At 39.6% G+C, this 22,329-nt stretch overlaps 1 protein-coding gene across 4 annotated transcripts in view; it reads left to right on the top strand.

Annotated features, from left to right (window-relative positions):
• The first annotated feature begins 507 nt into the window (after positions 1–507).
• Positions 508–22,329, top strand: part of SMAD5 (SMAD family member 5) — a 50,565-nt gene continuing 28,743 nt past the window's right edge. For all 4 annotated transcript variants that reach the window (XR_003430774.1, XR_003430773.1, XR_003430772.1 and 1 more), the window contains exons 1-2: positions 508–647; positions 20,134–20,687. Coding sequence is in view for 1 of the 4 variants with exons in the window: in XM_027096778.1 (XP_026952579.1) it covers positions 20,285–20,687 (403 nt within the window). In the remaining 3 variants the exon portion in view is untranslated. The remainder of the gene's footprint in view (positions 648–20,133; positions 20,688–22,329) is intronic.

Genomic DNA, 22,329 nt, shown 5'->3' with positions numbered 1-22,329 from the left:
GGTCTGGCACTGCAAGAGCAATGGAGGATGGTAGAGGCTCCAAGATTTCCACGTGGGAGGGGGCTTAGGGCATCCAGTAAGAAGCTGCAAGATGTTCAGAAGCTTGTTTTGAAGCTACTTTTTCACAAAAAGAGGACTCTCTTCTCTCAGATTTATATTACAAATCATTAAGAGTAGCAAAGTTGCATCCGAAGATGTTTTTATTTACACTTTATACGTGACTGGGAAAATCTCCAACTGTCCATGTCGAGGACAATTATTTTATAATGTGGGTTGATTTGGTTAGTGGAGACTACTAGTGGCTATCAGGACGGTGGGAACTAGCCGACTGCCATTTCTGGGGCTGGCCATGGACGAGAGAAGCCTCCGGCAGATCGGAAGCCAGAGTTTGCGGGCACCGAGCCAAGCGCGGTGGCTTCCTTCAGCCCCTGTAGCTAGGAGGCCCTTCCCTCGGTGGGTCCCACAGCGGTCACTCGGCAGCTTGCGCGCATGCGCCGACCCCGCGGCGTCCTCCCCGGCTCCTTCCCTCCTTCATCCGGGTCCTGGGCGAGCGGGCGCCGTGCGCGTGTCCCGCGGCCGAGCTGCTAATAAAGTTGCGCTGTGGGCAAGCGCAGCTACGGCGCCGGGAGAGCGCGCGTCGCCGGCCCGTGAGTGAACGTGGGGTCCCGGGAGGGGCGGGCGAAGGGGACCGGGGTTGCAGGCTGTACCCGGACGCGGCTCTGCCCTAGCGGCCGGACTCGGGCCGAGGCGGGGGCGTGCGGCCGCGGGCGGAGCGGAAACCACCCGCCTGAGGGGCGGGAGGTAGGCCGAGTCCCGGCCTGCCGGGGTCCAGGCGGGCGACGGTGGTGCGGCCCGTCTGGCTGCGGAGGCCTCGCCTGCCCCGGGGCGTCCCCGGACTGTGGCGGGAGGCGTTCGGGACGCCCTCGCGGGGATCCCCGGCCCCCCTTCTGTCCGGAGGAGCGGTTTGTTCTCCCTCATCCAAGCGCCACCCTCAGTACACACCCCTGGTAGAATTGCCGAGCTCGGCGGAGCAGCCTGGTCGGCTACATTGCAAAGCCGTCCAGTGGCTTGATGAATCCGTGCCGCCGTCGCTTTGTGTTTCAAGGATAAGGATCTACGCTTATCGGTGGAAATTACACTCTGGGCAGTTGTGACCTGCTGCTGCGCTCAGCTGGTAGTTAGACCCGGTTTCTGCCACTTGCCATGCCAGTTTTCATTATTGCAAAGATTTCTTCTACTTTATGTAAACTTTAGCTGCAAGGAAAACGACTGGCGAGGTCTGTTTGCCTTCACCATATTCACCCCCTACCGGGGTCCTTTACTTCAGTGTCTGTACTCATATTCCGGTCTGTCCCCCTCCCCCTCCCTCTTTCCTGCCTTCCCCTTTCAGCTGCTGTTATTACGTGGAGTTTGGAGCCTAAGCTTTGAAAACTCCCATGTGGCGCCTGTCTTAAGTCGGAGCATGCTCAGTAGCCAAAACAGATTTTGGTTGCAAAAAGAACTGGGGCGAGGATAGTCGGTTATTTGGACGTTTGCCCGCTTCCTAACAAAATGTTCCAATTCTGGTTTGGATGGCATTGGAGAGTGGAGCTGTAGGCCAGCCTAGAGGTGAGGAATGCCTGAACACCCTGGGCCAGATCTCTATCTTGATTGTAGAGACATTGTTTCCTGACCAGCTGGAGGTTTAGAGAGAGACTGGGGGGCCGGGGGAAGCATTCCTGGCTGCCTGTGAGTTTATATGGGTGTGGCACTCCCTGTATCTTGTTTACCTTATCTTTCTGTGGAAAAAGTTTTGAAGTCTGGTTGGGTTTGTCACATCATGCCTGTTGCCTAGCACCACCAAAAGTGTTCTTATCTAACAACGAAGACTGGATAGGTGGAAGGTTGTGGGTTGGCCTCACAGAAGTTGAGGGGAAGGGGTACTTGAGTTGCTGTTTTTTAAATTCTTATTTATTTATTTATTTTTTTGTTGTTGATTCGGCAGGTGAGTTGTTATAAATTCTTTTTTAAATTCTGTTTTTAAACGGGAGTAGTTAAATTTCCTTAGAGTACCTGAATTGCCCAGAATGGATTAGTTTTTAACTTTAATTTGAAAGCTGAAAGGTTGAAAACCTTAATCCCAATAGATTAGTAACTTTCCAAGCAGTTTAAAGTTGCTGCTAGATGCCAGTTTTGTGGGGAAGACAGTACCTAGACATGATGTGAACATTTATTGATCTGAATATTTCTATGCAATTAGTGTGTTCCAGATTCAGTAAATAGGAATTATTTATAGATCTGAACAAATTATTTTATATTCTTCCTTTTACCGCTACTTTGGTAACTTTTTTCCTCTAAGATGAATCAGAGGTTACAAGAATATGAAACAGTTTTTAAGAAACAAGTTAAGAAGGTGTAACCTTCGTAAAGGTTGTATTTATTATATTTAGATTTTTAAAGTTTAACCTTTGCATAATTGTCTCTATAGCATCCTCTGTTCTTCCCTCTCTACCTTGCTGCTCCCTTAGTCAGTGTGCCTTTCCTTTTCACATAGCTGCTGTTATCGCATACACTTTACCCCTTTATTTTTGTTAATAAAATCGATTTGTCATTTATGCTTCCATTCCTTTCCGATCACAGCTGAAATAGGCAATAAAAGTTTGATGAACCTTCCCAACTAACTTTCCTCTTAGATTTTTAAATGCATCCATATGATATGGTCTAGTTAAAAGAAGAGAACAGTGAACGGGAAGAGAAAAGAATAAAATATTTTTGTAGGTTCTGTGCAGATTTGATGGAATTATCTACTTGTCTGGTTCACTGAGATAGGCGCCACAAAAATGGGTCTATTGATGTGTGTTGCATTTCTTTCCCCTCTGGCAAAGTCAGTTATTAATTTCAGAGGGAGACAGTGGCAGAATGTTGTTACTAATGAGGTTTGAATCAGATTGACTGGTTATGTAACATGTTGCTGGGAGTATTATTAAAAGTTGCCTTCTGTAGCAAGGTAGAGGCAAGTAAATTCTGCTTACCCTCTTCACTGGGTTTTAATTCTTGGCTGAACCTGAAGGCACATTAGACTATAACCATAATTATACCTGGTCAGCCTGTCTGTTTCCTGTTTTCATCATGAACCCAAACATGATTTGCAGTGATGATCTTTTTTGTCCCTTGCATTAAGCAGAGGCAGTATGTTTTCGCTTGCTTCTGAAAACAGATTTGTAACTTGGTCAAATCAGAGATACTGGCTTCTTAGTGTTTTGAAGACTAGGCCGTAAAATATCAAAGTTTTTAATTTCTTTGTAACTTGAAATACTATCTTAAAAAATCTGTTTCACACATATTGTTTAATTGTAAATTTTAATATTACTAGTAGTTTGTAGAGTCTTTGAGTAAGAAAGCCCTTTTTGTTTATGACTTACCAGTGTTTATTATTAACCAGATGTATATGTTGATTCAGGCAGTGAGCCACGCATTTGGGTGAATTTCATAGCTGACTTGAGTACTCTTCAGGATATAGCTGCCTTTATTCCCCTGGTTTATCAGTCTTCCCTGTTCGCTTTACTTCTAGAGGGTCTATGTTCTTTGTCTCTCTTTTTTTGTGCTTCATACTAAGCACAAAAAAGAGACTGAAATAGTTTCTTTACTTCAAATGTTACAGGTGCTGTATACCCTATGGGTTTGCCAGTGTATTGATAAGGTCAAAGACATTGGAGAAGATTTCTTTTTGTTAGGGACAGTCTTATTAAAGGAAATCTTATAAACAGCCTGGGGGATGATTCTTATTTCTACCGGTCTGGATATTTTGGAGAAAAGAATATCTGGGAGGATAGGACCCAAGAAGACTGTACAGAGATAGTACGCATTCTCCACCAAAGATGATGATGAATGACCTCACAAAGTCTCTCCATGTTTTTTTATACCTTGTTTTTCTACTTCCAAAGTTAATAGAATAAAAGTAATTGAAATTCTTAGTGCTGGATTATCCAGTTCATTGCCATTACCTAGATCTCTGAATCTGAGAGGTGCATTTACTACTTGGAAGGTTAAGATATAAAATTCTCTTTGAAGAATTGTTAGAAACTAGATTGTTGTTAGGACCAGCTAGTTTTTCAGTCTCATATTCTAACAGCTTTTATTGTTTCACAACTTTGAAAAGATGGCATAATTACAGAGTTACTAGGTTTTTCATAAATAATCAGCTAGTTCTAGGCTCTGTAGTTTTGATACTTTTTTGCCTTGGGCACCTAGGTGGGAGATTTTTGTTCCTTTTCTAGTAGAGAGGTGGTTTTAGTGACTTTTCTTATTGTATCCCTAACTTGGTTATGATAGTATTTTAGAAGAAGGAATTCTTTATTAGATGGTTCTGTGTGTGCAATACTATAATTGTAATTCACTACTGGAAGATGGTTGTTAAAGTACATATTGTAAATAGGGTTTGCTCTTGAATTCTTTGGTACACCAGTCTCTGCTTATTTTATATATGTATATATATACATATGTATATACATATTCATATATATACAATTTACAGACTGGTATACTTTGGAAATTTGAAAATGGCCTTATCTGTTGTGAGATTTAACTGGATTTTTCTTTTTGGTTTCCGTTTATGTTGTTTTGTTATTACTGAAAATAATAGTAAGAAAAAAACTAGTGTCACCTTCCCACCTTTCTTTGAGCATAGCAGCTGGAGTCCTGTGAACAGTCTTACACTTTTCAAATTTAACTATGATCTCAGAATATGGCTGGTACTTTCAAGGCAAGTTTTGTTCTGTTCACTTCTGTTTTCATGATGTGTTAGGATTTGCCTAGCATCCTATCTGGTAGACTGTATAACTTCAGATCTAGTTATTCTGGTTTGTGTATTTCCAGGAAAAGGGGGGTGCTGCAGAACTTTTTCAAAGCTAGTCTTTTGTTGTCTTTCCCCTTCTTCACATCATTCTGCCCACTTAGGTGAGTAGGTGACTTGACCTCTGGGGTACACATGAGGTATCTGGAAAACATCTTCATAAAGCATTGGAATATATGTTATGTACACAAGTTAGCACTTTGTACTCCAGAGACATATTTTATAATGTAATGATTTGGTATCTGCCCTTGATGATTTTATAATTTAAAGGAAAGCACTATAAAGATTGACCAGCTCTGTGTCTATTCCTGTGCCTACAAGCCTCTACAGGTATACTCAGACACATCTGGCAGCAATGTCAGAAATCTTGCAGGCTCTGGCGGTGAGTGATATATCTAGATCAGGCTCTGCTTAATTAGAGGACTTAGAGGAGCAGGCGAGGTTTAAGGAGTGATTAAAAACTGGGAAACAAAAGTCTGGATGTAGGAGATAAAAAAGTAGAGACTTGTGTAGTCACAGAGAGAGACTAGGCGAGAGTATTATGGTGTGAGAAGTGTCAGGGATCATGAGTTCAGCTCCTGAATGGCTTTGAAATCCACTGTGAGAACTTTGGATGTCTTTGGAAATTGGGAGCCACGATTGGGAAAAGTGGTGATTTAAGTGTTTCTCTAGGAAAATGATTTTGATTTTACGATTGTGATTGTATTTCCTCCTCTTTGTAGATGTTCCAATAAAGAATAGGATTTCTGAATCTAGGGGAGTTTTGGAGCCAACGTGCTCTTGGTTTCTTTCTGTTACTTGAGTGTAGTCATGGATGTGGCTTACGTGCTTTATAGTAATTGTATACCTAGATCTAGGGTTGGTTTGACAGTGGTGGTGGGATGTCTACTTTTGCTGATACTTGGTGACTAAGGATGTTAGAACCACAGGGGTAAGACATTTTTAAAGCTTTACCCCTGCCAACCACAAAATGTTATCTTTGACTGTATATAGGCAAGTGACTCTCCCATTGCAGATGGTCCTAAGGGCCTTGGTTCTCAAACCTACTGCAGAACCTGGGACGCTTGTTAAAAATATGGGAGGTAGGGCCCTACTCTCAAACCTAATGAATCTGAATTCTGTGGAATGGTTATGAGGAATTTGCTTCTTTAAAGCCCCCACCTGTAATTCTTCTGTGTATGTTTGCCTGAGACGATGGTGGCTTGTGACCCATATGCACATTTATTTGCATGGGTTGATGTGCTCAGGAGATTGCCTTTTGGCTAACAGTGTTGGGTGAAATTTTTGGATTGGTTTGCTTGCCTTTTATTTTGGATTGAAGCAATTAGAGAGATGTCGGAGCAGAAAGTGAAGGAGCTGTTTCTATGAATTTACCACTGCATGAGCAGTGTGTGTCTATCTATCTGTTTGGGGGAGACTGTTGAGGGAAGTTTGTGTGTGTGTTTATGGCAGGTCGGAGGTTCTACTCAAGTAGTTTGAAGTAAGAACAAGACTTTCGGTTTTTTGACTTTAATAAAAATTCATTTGAATGGAAGCCTGGTAAAGTTTAACAACATTTTATTCATACACTTAATGTATGTAAAATGTAACTCCAGATCATCCTGTAGCTTCCCTATCAGCCTTTCCCAAACCATTTGATGACAAATCCTATTCTTTGGGTAGCCCAGGCTGACGCCTTGTAATCATTATTGACTCCTCTGTTCTCACATTCCCCGTTCTCTTCCATCAGGAAACCTTTTGTCTCCCAAAACATGTGAAATTGTCCATTTCTTACCACCCCACTGCTGTCACCCTGTTCTGAGCCATGATCATCTCTTACCTAAATTGCTTCAACTCTGAACTGATCTCCCCGCTTTTTACCCCTGCTGCCCACCCCGCCCCCATTATTCTTAACATGTGGGCCAGAGTGATTCTTTAAAATAATAAAAGTCTGAAAATGTCATGTCTTCACTCAGAGTTCTCAAATGGGTCCACATTTCACTTACCATAAAAGCCAAAGCTCTTATCATATCCAGCGTGGCTCTCTTACCTATTTGATCCCATTCCTTGTTTTCCCCTTCTTGTTTACTTATTCTCAGGCTTCATGGTCTTGCAGTTAACTTGAGTGTGCCAGGCATGCTCCCTCCTTGGGTTTTTCACATTGCCTGTTGCCTTTGCCTGTACTAGTTTTCCCCTAGGTATCTGCCTGGCTTACTCTTATTTCCTTAAAGTATTGACTCAGTTGGTACCTTCTCAGAGAGGCTCAGCCCAGCCACCTTAAAATTACACCTCCCCCACAGTGCTGCCCATCCACCTTCCTCTGCTTTATTTTTCTCCATACCATTTTTCACCTAACAAACTATACTGTATCACTTATTTATTGTCTTTTGTCTGTCTCCCTCCACTGGAATGTAAGCTACATGAGGACAAGGATTTTGGCCCCCTTTATGCACTTGTATATTCCCAGCTCCTAGAATTCTACTTCAATAAATAGACTTTTGAATGAATAACTTGAATCAATTTAACAAGTTCTCTGAATATGCTTAGTACTGTTTTTTAAAAATTACATTCTAGTGGGAGAGACAAAAATCAAGTAAACCAACGAATAATTACAAATTGGTAGTACAGTGAAGGAAATGAATATAGTATTGGATTAGAGATTAGGGAAAACCTACTTTATATAGAGTTAGATGATCAGGGAAGGTCTCTGGGATGATATCTAAAGCTGAAGCCTCAGTGATGAGAGAGCTAGAAATTAGTGGTTGGAGCTTGAGGAAAGTGGTCCAGGCAGAGAATGGCATTTGTAAAATCTGTGAGGAATCTGTATGGTACAAATGCCATACAGATTCCAGTACAGGAAGGTAAATGCGTTTGAAAAATGAATTCTTACTATTATTTATTGGAAGCAGAAAGTATTTGCCCCTAGTTTTTGATTGACTCTTAAATTTCAGCCTCCAAATTTAATTCATGTTTATTTTAAGATGTACAGAATTGCATGAAGCAGAAAGTAAAAAGTACCCTGAACCCCACCCTACCCCCATGGCTAATATCTTTTCAAATGCTTTGTATTCACGTTCTCTTTCATTCATTAGACAAATATTTATTGAGCATATGTATCGCTAGGCTTACAGTGATGAGTGAAACAGATATGGCTCTTCTCATTTACATTCTTGCCAGGTTGTACAGGTAAATGTAAAAACATAGATATGTTAAGTGCTACGAAATAGAGGTATGTGAAGGAGTAAGTGTGTATAATAGGGGAATTTCACCTAGGCAAGGTAGTCTGGGAAGGCTTCCCTGAAGAAGGGATGCTTGAGCTGAAATAGAAGTAAAGTATGTGTGTGTGTGTGTGTGTGTGTGAGTGTGTGTATGTTTTGTAATGTGATAGATTCTTTTGTAATGAATGATATCTCTTAATTTTATAAGATTTTCATTTATGGTTGAGATGCCAGTCTTTTTCTTTGGATTTCCAAGGTACTGCTCTGTATTGTTATTGTCCAGTTGATAGTTGCAGTTTTTCAGAAGAATTTCAGGGAACCTAATACACACAGGGATTTCTGAAGCTCATAATTAAATCCCAGTTTTCTTTCTAGCTGTCTGAAATGACAAAACACATTAGTGAAAGAGTCATCTAGTTAGGTCTTCGTAAACCAGAGGTGAACTATAAAAAGCCAAGGTAGGGCTTCCCTGGTGGCGCAGTGGTTGAGAGTCCACCCGCCGATGCAGGCGACGCGGGTTCGTGCCCCGGTCCAGGAAGATCCCACGTGCCGCGGAGCGGCTGGGCCCGTGAGCCATGGCCACTGAGCCTGCGCGTCGGGAGCCTGTGCTCCGCAACGGGAGAGGCCACAACAGTGAGAGAGGCCCGCGTACCGCAAAAAAAAAAAAGCCAAGGTAATAGCAGATAATGTATGTGTTCACAGTTTTCTTAAGTCCCTCCAAGTTCTGATGTACGAAGTAGCACACATTCCTATCTACTCAGTTACTGGCCTTCTGTGCTTGCTGTATGTATTTTTTACTCTGTTTTAATACCCCATCTCTATTGAGTATCGTATGGAAATCTATAGTAAAACTAAGTGATGTGCTAAACAGCATGTGAAGCTCTTCATAACATCTTCTCTTTTTCCCATTATTCTTTATGATCATTGAGATTACAGATAGTATCTTTTAAGCCTCAGTTCCTAGCACAGAGTATTCCTGGCTTACTAGGCACCCAATAAATTTGAATAAATCAAATTCAACTCTTCTCTTTGTATCATCCTCCAAATTTTTATATTCATTCCTCCTGTCTTGAGCTTTAAGTGTCACATCTGCTTGGACTTGGATCAGTACTTGCTTCCTTATACCCCTCCACCATCACCTTTTTGCTTCATCTTGGCAATAACTAGAATTCCCCTTTTTGGGTGAGCGGTGTCTAATTCTTTCAGCTTTTAAACCTTTACTTGCTTTTTTTTTTTGGCTGTGTATGTGGAGTCTTAGTTCCCCGACCAGGGATCGAATCCGCACCCCTTACATTGGAAGCGCAGAGTCTTACCGCTGGACTGCCAGGAAAGTCCTCAACCTTTACCTTTCTTGACTGCCCCGTTTCTCTTCTTGGTGGTCAGCAAGTCCTATGGATTGTTTATCTGTAATGTCCCTCATAACTCTTCCTTTTCTATCTCTACTACCGTCACTACCTGGTCTGTGTACCACCACCCTGGTGCGGCTTCCTCTCATAGTTGGATTACATGTTTTCCATTTACCCTCTCTGCCCCTTTTGGTTAAGTCTTTACTTGGCTATGTGCTATTGCCATCTTTGTCTTCTCAAAATGGCTCTTTGAATATGTCTTTCTGCTTAGATAGAACTCTGTACTGCATATAGGATTACTTCTAGCAGCCTGACTCCTTTGCCTTATATTGTCTTTCTTTGTTTGGCTCTCATTCTGTGGTAGTATCTTTCCCTTTAGCTTCACGATCTAGCTGATTGTCTCCTCCTAGTCTTTCTTGCCTCATTTGGCTTAATGATACTTGGTTTTCCTTATTCTTTTCCTTTATTACCAACTGGATCATGAATTACAGATTGTCATATTCCTTTTTGGATCTTGTGATAGTCATTCCTAAAATCTGTGCTAATATCATGAGCAATTATCCACACCTAATCATTAAGGCTTTTTTTTTTTTTTTTGCGATACGCGGGCCTCTCACTGTTGTGGCCTCTCCCGTTGTGGAGCACAGGCTCCGGACGTGCAGGCTCAGGGCCATGGCTCACGGGCCCAGCCGCTCCACGGCATGTGGGATCCTCCCGGACCGGGGCACGAACCCGCGTCCCCTGCATCGGCAGGCTGACTCTCAACCACTGCGCCACTAGGGAAGCACATTAAGGCTTTTATTCACTTAAGTGCTGTGTGTGTGTGTGTGTGTGTGTGTGTGTGTGTGTTTGGGTGGGGGGAACAGGGAGCCTGTCAGAGCTAGGTTATTGTACATTTGCTGAGCCCTCCCCTTTTTGCTGTCACCAGCCATTTGAAGCACAGTTAATTCCTTCTTAAGCAATCGTATTCATAAGTGTGTAATCTTTTCACCTTTTCCTCCCTTGTTTTCCAGTTATATTGGCATAATTCCTCTTCCTTTCTGTTTTTATGGTTCCCCTAAATAGGTAGAAGTTTGAAAGTGATCACTAGATATCATTATATTCACTCAAACTGCAATACTGATGAGAATTGACTTACTTTACACAGATTATCCTGTGTATTTCCTAATGGGATATTAGATTTTGGGAGATTCTCTGGGTTTTAAGCTAGAAATAGAAATTCTCTGAAAGATATCTTGGGCATTGTTCAATTTAGTTTGTGAAATTTGTTTGTTTGTTTTATTGACTTCTTTGTTAGCCTCCTGTGCATTGTTTTAAGAAGACTTGGCTTTTAAGAAGGCTCAGTTAATATTTAGCATTCAAAAAGGTTGGGTTAGTATGACTCCAGAAGAGCAAAAAGAAAACAGAATTTGTCTTCTGTGCCCAATTATGCTATTGAAGTATGGCTTTAACATTTATAAATAATAACTATTTTGAAAGAGCTTCTCGTGGAGGTTTATTGCAAAAGAAAATAATTCCATGATTTAAGTTCCTTGAAGCCTACTGATATTTTGGTTTTTGTAGGAACGAAATAAGTCACCTTTAAAGAGTAATAACAAATATTTTACTCCCAATGGTGTACTTTAGGAAAGCTTCAATGTATTAGGTGGCCCAGGATGAGGATGACAGAGGCACAAATAGAATTTGCTCAGAAGCCAGGTTTTCATGTAGGGTATTGTCTTACATATCTGGGCTGTTAAATGCATCTTCTCTTCTACTTAGAAGAAAACTCGGAGGTAAGCAAGCCCTGGAGCACTTGAAAGTACCAGAGGTACAAAATACGTACCCTGTGCTAAGTAGGTCCTTTTGGAGTTAGAAGAAAAGTTCATTTTCCTTAGGTAGTTTATACATCATTAGGTAGTAGCCAAGCTTCTCCAAAATCAACACTCAGGAATGTGGGAGAAGCTGTGAGGAATGGAGAAAGGGGAGGCAAGAAAGGAGAATGAGAATAAGAAAGAAGGGAGAGCAGTAGTACTGGTGGGAAGTGATGGGGAACATCAGAAAAGACTTTGGGACAGGAGGAAAGAAAAAGCTGCCTTATTTCTTCTAGATATGCATTTTTCCCAGCTCATAATATCTCTGAAATTGGTATGTGTCTTATAGCCGATGGCATCTGAATATTGGTTTCGGCTAGGTGGCAGTTTTGATGTTGTCATTGCACGTGCATGATGTCTGCCTTTGCTGTTTTCATTGCTGTCATTTCTTTCATTTACACCCTCTGGGAAGATCAAGGAAGCAGCAGTATCAAAACTTGCAAGGATGGGTGTCAGTGGCTTGAACAACAATCCTGGAGTAATATTGGAACACTCTTCAGACCTACAGTCTTGATGGCAGAAGGATGATATTATGAAGAAAAAAATCTAAGCGATGAGAAAGCATGGTGTGATAGTTTAATTTGCAGCCTTTTCTTCCTTCAAGGTTCATAAAATAATGGAACCTCTTAAGTAGATGGCTTTGTATATTTGATGAAGTAAAGTAGCCCAGGGCTTCCCTGGTGGCGCAGTGGTTGAGAGTCCGCCTGCTGATGCTGGGGACGCGGATTCGTGCCCTGGTCCGGGAAGATCCTGCATGCCGCGGAGTAGTTGGGCCCGTGAGCCATGGCAGCTGAGCCTGCACGTCCGGAGCCTGTGCTCCGCAACGGGAGAGGCCACAACAGTGAGAGGCCCGCGTACCGAAAAAGAAAAAAAAAAAAAAAAAAGTAGCCCAGCTGTGTATTTAAAATCCTGAGCCTGATGTCAAAAAATTTCATGATTATTGCAATAATAATGACTGCAGTTTCCCTTTGCTCAATATGTACTATGCCAGGCATTAAGTGCGTATCTCATTTAATTCTCAGAACTGATACTCATTATACAAAATAGGAAAAATGGATATTTAGGTGTGTTAGATTCAGAATTTGAACCCTAGTTCATTAGACTTCAAATCTGGTGTTTCTGTTTGTTACAATACATATATTAATATCCCTGTGTAGATTAGCCTTATTGTATGTATCTAGTCAGTTTTCTTGTTCTACCACCTATGTTCCAGCAAACTGAACTGTAGTTTTTCCCCGTCCTGGTAGATAAAAACTCTGATTTTATGTCTTTATCAGAATAGCATTTATGCCTTTTTGTCTCCCTCCACTCCCTTCCCCCAAGGGCCATCCCCTGAATTTCTTTTAGCATCCTATACACCCTAGGGGATCTGCCATTCTCCATGGTGTATTGCAGATAGGAATGGGCACATCTTAGTTGATTATTAATTTGTAATTCTTACAGTTAAGGTCTGGACCTGATTTATCTTTTAACCCTTTAGCATCTAGTTGAGTGGCTTGCCCTTTTTAGGTACACTCAGTAAGTGTGTGTTGTATAAATAAGAGTATAAGTCTGCTCTTGAGTTTAGCATGGGTGGTATATACTTGTGCCTCAGTAGACCCTGAAAGCATTGTAGAAAGGGAGTACAGAGGACCAAATTTAACTACCGAGCAATCTGTAACCTCTAACGGCTGAAGTTAGTGAATATAGCCTTTTTGGACTTCTCTATTACTGGGATAAGGTTAGAGATAATATAGAAGAGTATTGTTGTTGGTTGTGAACACAATCAGCTGTTTGAATTGAGGGTGGGTGTTCTCCATGTTTCTAAATTCATTTTATTTAGTGAAAGGCAAAGGGGGTGCGAAAAATTGAAACAACTTTTCAATAAGAGATTTAAAATTAAACCTTTTGGGTACTCGAAAACCTAATCATACTCTTATTTTCAAAGGTATTGCAAGTTCACTTGGGACTCATATTACATATGCTAGTATTTGCAAATCAAAAAAATTATTATTTTACTCTATTTTTTGTATACGTAATGAAAAAATTCTATCGTAATGGAGGACTTTTGTGAGGGTAGTAAAATAAATCTATTGCTCTATCCCAAGCACTCTGATACTTTTATTTCAATTTGTGGACCAATATCTGATTTTAAATATATATTTTACAGAAAAGATGACAGGAGAAAATTGATCTATCACATGGGTACCGTAAAACAGTTTTACCGGGACTTCCCTGGTGGCACAGTGGTTAAGAATCCGCCTGCCAATGCAGGGTACATGGGTTCGAGCCCTGGTCCGGGAAGATCCCACATGCCGCGGAGCAACTAAGCCCGTGCGCCACAACTACTGAGCCTGCGTGCCACAACTGCTGAAGACCATGCACCTAGAGCCCGTGCTCCACAACAAGAGAAGCCACCACAGTGAGAAGCCCACGCATCGCAACAAAGAGCAGCCCCCGCTCGTCGCAACTAGAGAAAGCCCACGTGCAGCAATGAAGACTCAATGCAGCCATAAATAAATAAATAAAATTTAAAATTAAAAAAAAAAAGAAAAGCTTATGCTATATTTAGGTCTTCATGAGCCAATGATAATTGGTTCAGGAAAACACCCATTCAAAATGAAACCACTTAAAATGCAGACCAGTATTTCATACTGAATTGTGAATAAAAGGTCTGATTCGGACTTTATCTTAAAAACTTAAAATTTTGGAAAATCATTAGGTTATAATTGTAAACATGCATTAAGTTTTATAACGAACAAAGACTGAATTGAGTATGGATAGGCTTAATTTTTCTCACAAAACAATTTAGTAGCATGATACGACATCCTTCATGTTTGACATTTGTGGTACTAATATTAAGAGCATTTTTATTTTTGTGAAAATATTCATTAAAATATTTATGGATTTTCCCATGGACTTCTGTTAATCCGTTGACAGTGAAGTTATTATTGCTTACTGATAACTATAAAAGTGGTGAATTTTCCAAACTCACTGTTCATCATAAGTGCAAACCACTGCAGGAGTACCGTCCATCTGGGTCATATTGCAATATTCCTGTGGGTCTCAGCGGCAAAGGGAACCGTACATCTGACGCTTACGTTGCTTGATGGGCCATGATTAATAAAGGAGTCTCATGTTCTTTGACAGTATGCATGAAACAACAATAGACTTATTTGTTTATAGGATAGTAAGGTAAAATTAAATCCCAGACCTTGCATCTTTTGCTCTCATTTTAATAAACTTTATGAAATGTTACAATTTTTGCAGAATTTGCAGTTTCATTTGTGGTTTAGAAGCTGTTACAGTAAGGGAGATGCTAGTGAACTAATTATAAGTGATCAGTACACTAGTAAATTTTTAAAAGATTTTTTAAATTGAAGTATATCTTAAAGTGTACAAATCTTATGTGTATAGCTCAGTGAACTTTTATGTATGTGTACATCTATACCACCATCACCCAGATCAAGATATAGAAATTTTCTAGCTCCCCAGAAGGCTGTCTTGTCCCCTCTTAGTAATATTCTTGCCTCTGATGCCATAGGTTAGTTTTGCCTGTTTTTGAATGTCATGTAGTTGGAATGATAAAATGTGTAATCTTTTGTATCTGACTTCTTCAGTATATCAGTGAGATTCATGCATGTTTTACATGTGTGTGTTCTTTTTCATTGCTGTGAAGTATTCTGTTGTACGAATTTATTACTGTGGTTTATCTACCCACTCTACTGTTGATGAATATTTGGGTTATTTCCAATTTGGGACTATTACAAATAAAGTTGTTATGAACATGTACTTGCCTTCGGGTTGACATAGCACTTGTTTCTGTTGGATATATACCTAGGAATGGAATTGCTGGGTCATAGGGACCTATGTTTAGCATTAGTAGATGTTGTCAAACAATTTTCCAAAGTGGTTGGGCTAGTTTATATTTTTGCTAGCAATATGTAAGAATTGTTCTGATTGTCATGAACACCTTCTCTCTCTCTCTCTCTTTTTTTTTTTTTTAAGTCTAGCTATTCTGGTAGATGTGTGATATCTCACTGTCTTTTTTTTAAATTTTTAAAATTTCTTTGATAACTAATGCTGTTGAGTCCATTTTACCATCTAATGGCAATTTTGATATCTTTTGTGAAGTGCCTGATCAGGTCTTTTACTTATTCATTAGTGAATTTTTATGATCAATTTTGCTCCCTTTTTTAACGTTAGATAACAAGTACTTGGATTACTTGCGCATACCAGTTATGCAGTTTGGAAAGTTATAAAACATTTTTAGAAAGAATTCAATTAAACATGTTTAAAATTTTTAATCATTCCATATTTAAAGAAGTGAGTGCAAAGTTTGTCCCTTCCCCTTTCCCAGTGCTAGAAGTTCATGTGTGAATAGCATGTTTGAGTTTATAAAGCATCTATTACATGTATGTATATGTGTGTTTTCAATACTTCAGGCACACATTATTTTATTACTTCATCATTTTAATGACTTGGGAACCATCATCCCTATTTTATAGAAAAATTAATAGGCTTAGAAAGAGTGATACCTGGTCATGGTCATATACCTAGTAAAGGACAGAATCTGATCCTCTTCTATTTTCATTACATTGATAATACTTAAATTAAAAATAGTGCATTTTTGAGTTATAAAATATTTAAATGTAGAAAAGTAGAGAAAATACTATATGTGATGATTTGTCAGATTTTCTTCAAATCTAGTTTTAAAAGAAACACAGCTAAAGCTTTTCCATGTGTTCTTCCACCTTCTTTCTTCTTTCACCAGAGATAGTCAGTATTCAGTATCCTGAGGTTGGTATGTATCATTTCCATGCATACTTTTATTCTCTTACTATATCTGTGCATGTCCATAAAGAACTCCTTTTTTTTGTTTTAAATTTTACACAGTTGCTCTTATAAAGGTATATATGTTTTTACAAATTGCTTTTTTTCAACTCTCTACTCACTCACTTATTTAATAAATAAGCACTATTCTAGGTCCAAGGGAGTATGATGATGGATAAAGAAGACAAGACTACCTGCCTTCTAACATTTCTGTGGGGAAGGCATGTAGTTAATAAATAAAATTGATATGATATCAGATTATTATAAATGTCATGAAAGAAAATTGAACAGGACGGGGGGATAGAGAATGATGCAGGAGTGGGATGTATGCTATTTTAGATAAAGTGGTCAGGGAAGTCCTTTTTCAGAAGGTGACTTTTGAGCAGCTGAATTAATTGAGAGAGAAAGCCATGTTAAGATCTGGGAGTGGAGAATTCCATGGGAGGGAACATCAAGTGCAAAGGCCTTGAGGTAGAAATGACTTTGGAGCATTTGAGAAATGGAAAGCCTTCAAGTGTGGTTGTGTGCAAAGTTAGCTAGGAGAATGCTAAAAATGAGTTTGGAGGAGAAGCCAGAGGCTGGATCATGTAGGTCCTATAAAGTAATGTTAAAGAATTTGGATATTGAGTGTAATGGGAAACTGCTGGATGATCTTTGAGCAGAGAAATGACGTAGTTTGATATACTCTTAAAAGATTACTTTTACACTGGAATTCTGTGTATTAGAAAAGAATATGGAAGCTGTTTCTATATAGGTATGGAAAGATCTTGAAGATAACATTGTTTATACATTTTTCTGTACCTTGCTTTTTTTCTTTTCAATATACCACTATTTGTGTGCAAAAAAGGTTATGATTATTTATATATCTGTATTTGTGTAAAATTTCTCTGGAAAGACATAAAAGACAATACAAGAGGGATTGCCTGTGAGAAGGGGACCTGAAGATGGGCAAAACATAGGAAGGAAGCTGACCACTCTGCACTTTACATAACAGGAAAATATTTTTAAATTGTTAACAGAAAGTGTGTACATCTTCAGTATTCAGCCAGCCAAATTTTCACAAAGTGACTCTCTCATAAAATCACCCAGAGCAAGATGAACTTTACCAGGATGGCAGAAATCCTCAAGCTCCCTTCCAGTCAGTACCCCCACTCTTCCCTTTAAAGGGTAACCACCATCCTGAGTTCTAGTAGCATGCATGAGTTTCACCGGTTTTTTTGTACTAGCACTCTTAACTCCATTCTGTTCTATAGTAGATAATAGATTCTCTCCTATTTTATTTATTTCTTTAATTTATTTGGCTGCATCGGGTCTTAGCTGTGGCACTTGGGATATTTGTTGCGGCACGTGGGATCTTTCCCTGCGGGGCACAGGCTCTCTAGTTGTGGCACGTGGGCTCCAGAGCACGCAGGCTCAGTAGTTGTGGCTCACGGGCTCTAGAGCGTGTGGGCTTAGTTGCCCCGCAGCATGTGGGATCTTAGTTCCCTGACCAGGGATCGAACCCGCGTCTCCTGCATTGGAAGGCGGATTCTTAACCCCTGGACCACCAGGGAAGTCCTTCTACTATTTTTATCTTAGAATTATGCCTTTGTTAAAAGATTAAAAAAATACAGAAGCATATAGAACAAATCATGCAGGACCCCTTTCTATTTTGCTTGTCTTCCATTCCATGCCTCTCCCCAGAGGTAACTGCAATGAATAATTTAGTATGTAGCCTTTTAGTCCTTGTTTTGGGTTTATATACACAAATAACTTTCCCCTTTTTTCTTGTTAGTACATAATATGGTTAGTATGTAATAGTAATAGTGATACTAGGTTAGTAGTTAACATTTATTAAGCACTTTCTGGTGGTTAACTACTAATCTAGTATCTGGTCTTAAAGCTCCTCTGCTTTTGTCTCTCCGTTCTTCAACATATCATTGCTCATACATCTCTCTCTCATACACATGCACTACTCTGTTTAGCTTCTGTTATATTCTAGTATTACAGAATAAGGTCTCAGTCAGCCAGGCCTATCTGCTCTCTATCCTAGGAAATGCTCTCTTCATATCTGCCTATGGATTTTTTTGCTTGTGCCCCTTTTCCTTTGAAATTTTCCTTCTCATCTCAGACAACCAAACCATGCCTTTACTTTCGGACCCAGATGGCTTATCCTATATCCTTAATGTTGCTACAAATGAAATAAGCCTTTCTTACAGTTTGTTTAACTCATAACACTTTATACTCTGTGACCTGTTACTGAAAAACGTGCTTTCATCTTTTTGTTGTATTTCTTTGGTTTAAGGTAGGCAGTTTTGCTTACCTGATGAAAATTATCCTGTGTAGCATTGGGAAAGATGTCCTGCATAGGGTTAGGCATATCCATCCATACATAAGGAGTATACCTTGACTTCCCTGTACCCTTCCTCCCATGGTTCCAGCATGGCAGTCTGGATAGCCAGTACTGAGCATCTGAGCACATGTGACTTCCCAGTGGCAGCAGGTTGAGTGGAATTTGAGTTTAGTGAAACGGGGTGTAAGTTGTTCTCTGCACTCTGTATAGTCTGGCCTTGCAAGTAGGGAGAAGTCAGTCTAATTGAAGATTGTGCAGTTCCTAGTGACAGGTGCCAAGAGGTTATGATACAGGTTTCTTGGGTGTGGTGTACAGTGTGAATAAATGCTTGCAGCTCTTAGCCCTTTTTGATCAATTAAGCACTTTTTAAAGGAGGAACTGTAATGTTCCATAGCTCTACATGTAACCCTTTTCTCCTAAAGAGGAGTCAGTCAGTGCTCCTATACTTTTCCTTTTCTGGATCAGCACCTAGAACAGTGCCTGGCACTTAGTAGGCTCTTACTAAGCACATATTGAAAGAATGAATCAGTTGGCTCTTAAGATGAAATTATTTGGTATATGACTTCTTTTTTTTTTTTCTTAAAGTACCATCATGGCTGTTCACAGTACATGGCGACAAGCACAGTACATGGCGACATATTTGTTGAATTTAACTCTGTTTTATTTTACTTTATGTTTACCTGAGTTTTAACTGAGCACATGTGTTCTTTCCTGGGAAGATGCACCCCAATCCAGAATAGGCTTGATGCTAGAATTTGCTAGTATTTGTCAAAGACAGAGCTTCAGCATTATTTGGCAATTTTAGGCATAAGAAAGGAAGCATCTTTTGTTACTGACATCCTTTTTCCAAACATTACTCCTGCTATTTCACTAGCTACTCATTGTCTGTGGTTGGCTGTATAGTGACCACAGGGGATTGTACCACTCTTATCGGTGGAGTACCACTGCATATTGCTTCCTCTTGTCACCATCACCAAGGGCTTCTTCAGGGTGTAGAATGTTGGTCTGTCTGGAGCAGGTTCATTAACTTAACATGCTTAAAATATCAGAGAAGGCAATAGGAATTATGAAATTATAAACTATCTTTTTTGGGATTAAACTTTGAATTTATTCTCTTTAAATCTAGCATTCTTCATTTTAAAAGTAGATACCTCCCATTTTTCTGGCAGTTAAGTATGTTATAATTTAGTTGAGGGTTTGGTAAATCTTACGACAACTTCTAATAAAATTTGCATCTATAATAATAATGTGACTTGAGTACTACTATGACTTTTGCCCAAATCTTACAAGTCTGTGGAACATTTTAAAGAGAATAATGACCCTAGGGAAGAGCTAGATTTCTCTTAAGACTTTTGTTCAAATCAGGATAATATCATGTTCAAAACTGACACAGCACATAACCTGGATATCAATGAAGAAAAGTACATTAGAATCAAACCTTAGATTTGGGGGCTTCTGACAGAAAGAAATAAAGGTCTAGGGGCTGTTTTTTTTTTTGGTGGGGGGATAATACATAGAAAGTAGAGCATCCTACTTTGCTTTTGGTTATCATTTGGCATTGCCAGTGAATTATTTGTTCATATTATGAAGAAGGAAGAGAGTGGTCACAGGACTAAGAAAATTTCTCTTTCTAGACGTAGGTTTTTTGTTTTACTTTGTAATCCTTTTCTGCTGTTATTTAAAAGCAATATGCTTTTCAAATTATATTGATTTAAATGTATGTTAATTGCATTCATTTAAATTTTCCCCCTTTCTCTTTCAGGACTTGAACCAATGAAAGAAGCTTATGGCACTTATGAAGATAAATGTCACTCCTCCCTTTTTAATTGGAACTTTTCTTTAGGACTTGTATATGACTTTTCACTTGTGATCTGACTTTGAGTTGCAGGAAGGTTTCTGAAGATTTAAATCAAATGACGTCAATGGCCAGCTTGTTTTCTTTTACTAGTCCAGCAGTAAAGCGATTGTTGGGCTGGAAGCAAGGTGATGAAGAGGAGAAATGGGCAGAAAAGGCAGTCGATGCTTTGGTAAAAAAGCTAAAAAAGAAAAAGGGTGCCATGGAGGAACTGGAGAAAGCCTTGAGCAGTCCAGGACAGCCAAGCAAATGTGTCACTATTCCCAGATCTTTAGATGGACGCCTGCAGGTTTCTCACAGAAAAGGCTTGCCCCATGTTATATATTGTCGTGTTTGGCGCTGGCCTGATTTGCAGAGTCATCATGAGCTAAAGCCATTGGATATTTGTGAATTTCCTTTTGGATCTAAGCAAAAGGAAGTTTGTATCAACCCATACCACTATAAGAGAGTGGAGAGTCCAGGTAGGTTTTAACCCTTCTGGGAAAAATTATAAAAACTTTTCTCTTTCTGATTTGCATTTGACTGAATTTAGTAATTTAGAAGGTTGTTTTAGCTTTATGTTTCCTTCTTAAAGATTTTAATCTTGGGAGGAGTACTGGATTTTAAATTGAGCTTAATATATGGATGATACAGCTCCCAAGTGGCTTGTTCTAATTCATTGTTCGCTGTAAGCAGCCAGTCATATATACACTCTGCCATTCCTCTATTTTATCTGAAGTCTAAGTTCCATGTGTGTACTACATCCCACTCCTTTTTGTTTATTTTTTATTTATTCCAGCATTGTATTTTCCCTCTCTGCTAGACTTTTTCTGAAAGCATACAAGCATGTCATGATACAGCCCAACTTCAAATAAAAGTTAAGAAAGAATTTCTGTCTTGACCTCAAGAATATGCCCCCACCTTCAGTCTACCTTTTATAGTAGCCTCCGTGTTTATTATCTCCACATTACTTTCTTCCTGTTCTTTCTTGATACCCCTCTAGTTAGTCTTCCTTCCCTACCATTTGACTTGTCAAATTCACTAATGACTGCCTTGTTACAGATAGAGGGGTCATTCATTCTCAGTCCTCATCTTACCTGCCCCATCAACATCATTTGATACAGTTGCTCTTTTTCCCTCCCACTCAAAACTTTTTTATATTGGCTTCTGAAACATTACACTCTCCTAGTTCTCCTACCTCACTGGCTGTTTTTGCTTAGTCTCTTTGTTGGCTGTTTTCCTGTTTTTACAGGAGTCAGTCCCTGGACTTTTTCTCCATCTATATTTTTTCTCTGTGTACTCTTATGTTATCACATGTCCTAAAACTATAAGCTTATGTGCACATTTTGAACTCCAGAGTCAGCTTCTCCTGACTCTGTATCCAGTTGCCTACTTAACATCTCCACCCGAATGTCTAATAAACATCAGATTTAATATGTCTAGATAGGACTTTGGATTTGTTTTTCCCACCAAGTCTTTTATTTCCTCCAGTTTTCCCAGTTGAAGTACATGGCGCTAGCGTTCATGTAATTGCTCCCTAGAAGTCATCTTTTATTTCTCTCTTAGGTTCTGTGTTTGAGCTATGAGCAAATGCTGTTTGCTGTACCTTCAAAATATATCTTGAGCATATCATCTCACCATCTCTAACACCACTACTCTAGTACAGACCATCATCATCTTTCACCTTAAGTAGTCTCCTAATTGGTCTCTCTTTTTTCTTTCCCTCAACCCATTCTGTTTTCTATTATAGCATCCAGAGTGATCTTTAGTAAATATATATCAGATCATGTCAGTCCCTGCCCAAAACACTTTAAAGGCTTTCTGTCACATTTAGAGCAGATTTCTACAAGGGCTTACATAAACTATCCTCAAACTTCCTCTGTTCCTTGGACTTGCCATATTCCTGCATCCAGGCTTTTTTCCAATGCTGTTTCCTCTACTTAGAGTACTCTCCCCCCAGGATCTTTTCGTGTCACATTTTCTCATTTCATTTAGTCCTTGCTCAAATGCCCCCATCACTACTTGACTCTATTAGGTATTTATTTTTTTTATTGACTGATGTGAGAAGTACCTTCCTCTGGCTCATTCTGTACTGCATTCCCAGTGCCTAGAATAGTATTATTA

Source organism: Aethalodelphis obliquidens, unplaced genomic scaffold (genome assembly GCF_003676395.1).
Source record: "Aethalodelphis obliquidens isolate GAN/ISIS:26980383/991018 unplaced genomic scaffold, ASM367639v1 scaffold4, whole genome shotgun sequence".
Lineage (NCBI taxonomy): Eukaryota > Metazoa > Chordata > Mammalia > Artiodactyla > Delphinidae > Aethalodelphis > Aethalodelphis obliquidens.
This window is presented reverse-complemented; position numbering and strand designations above follow the sequence as displayed.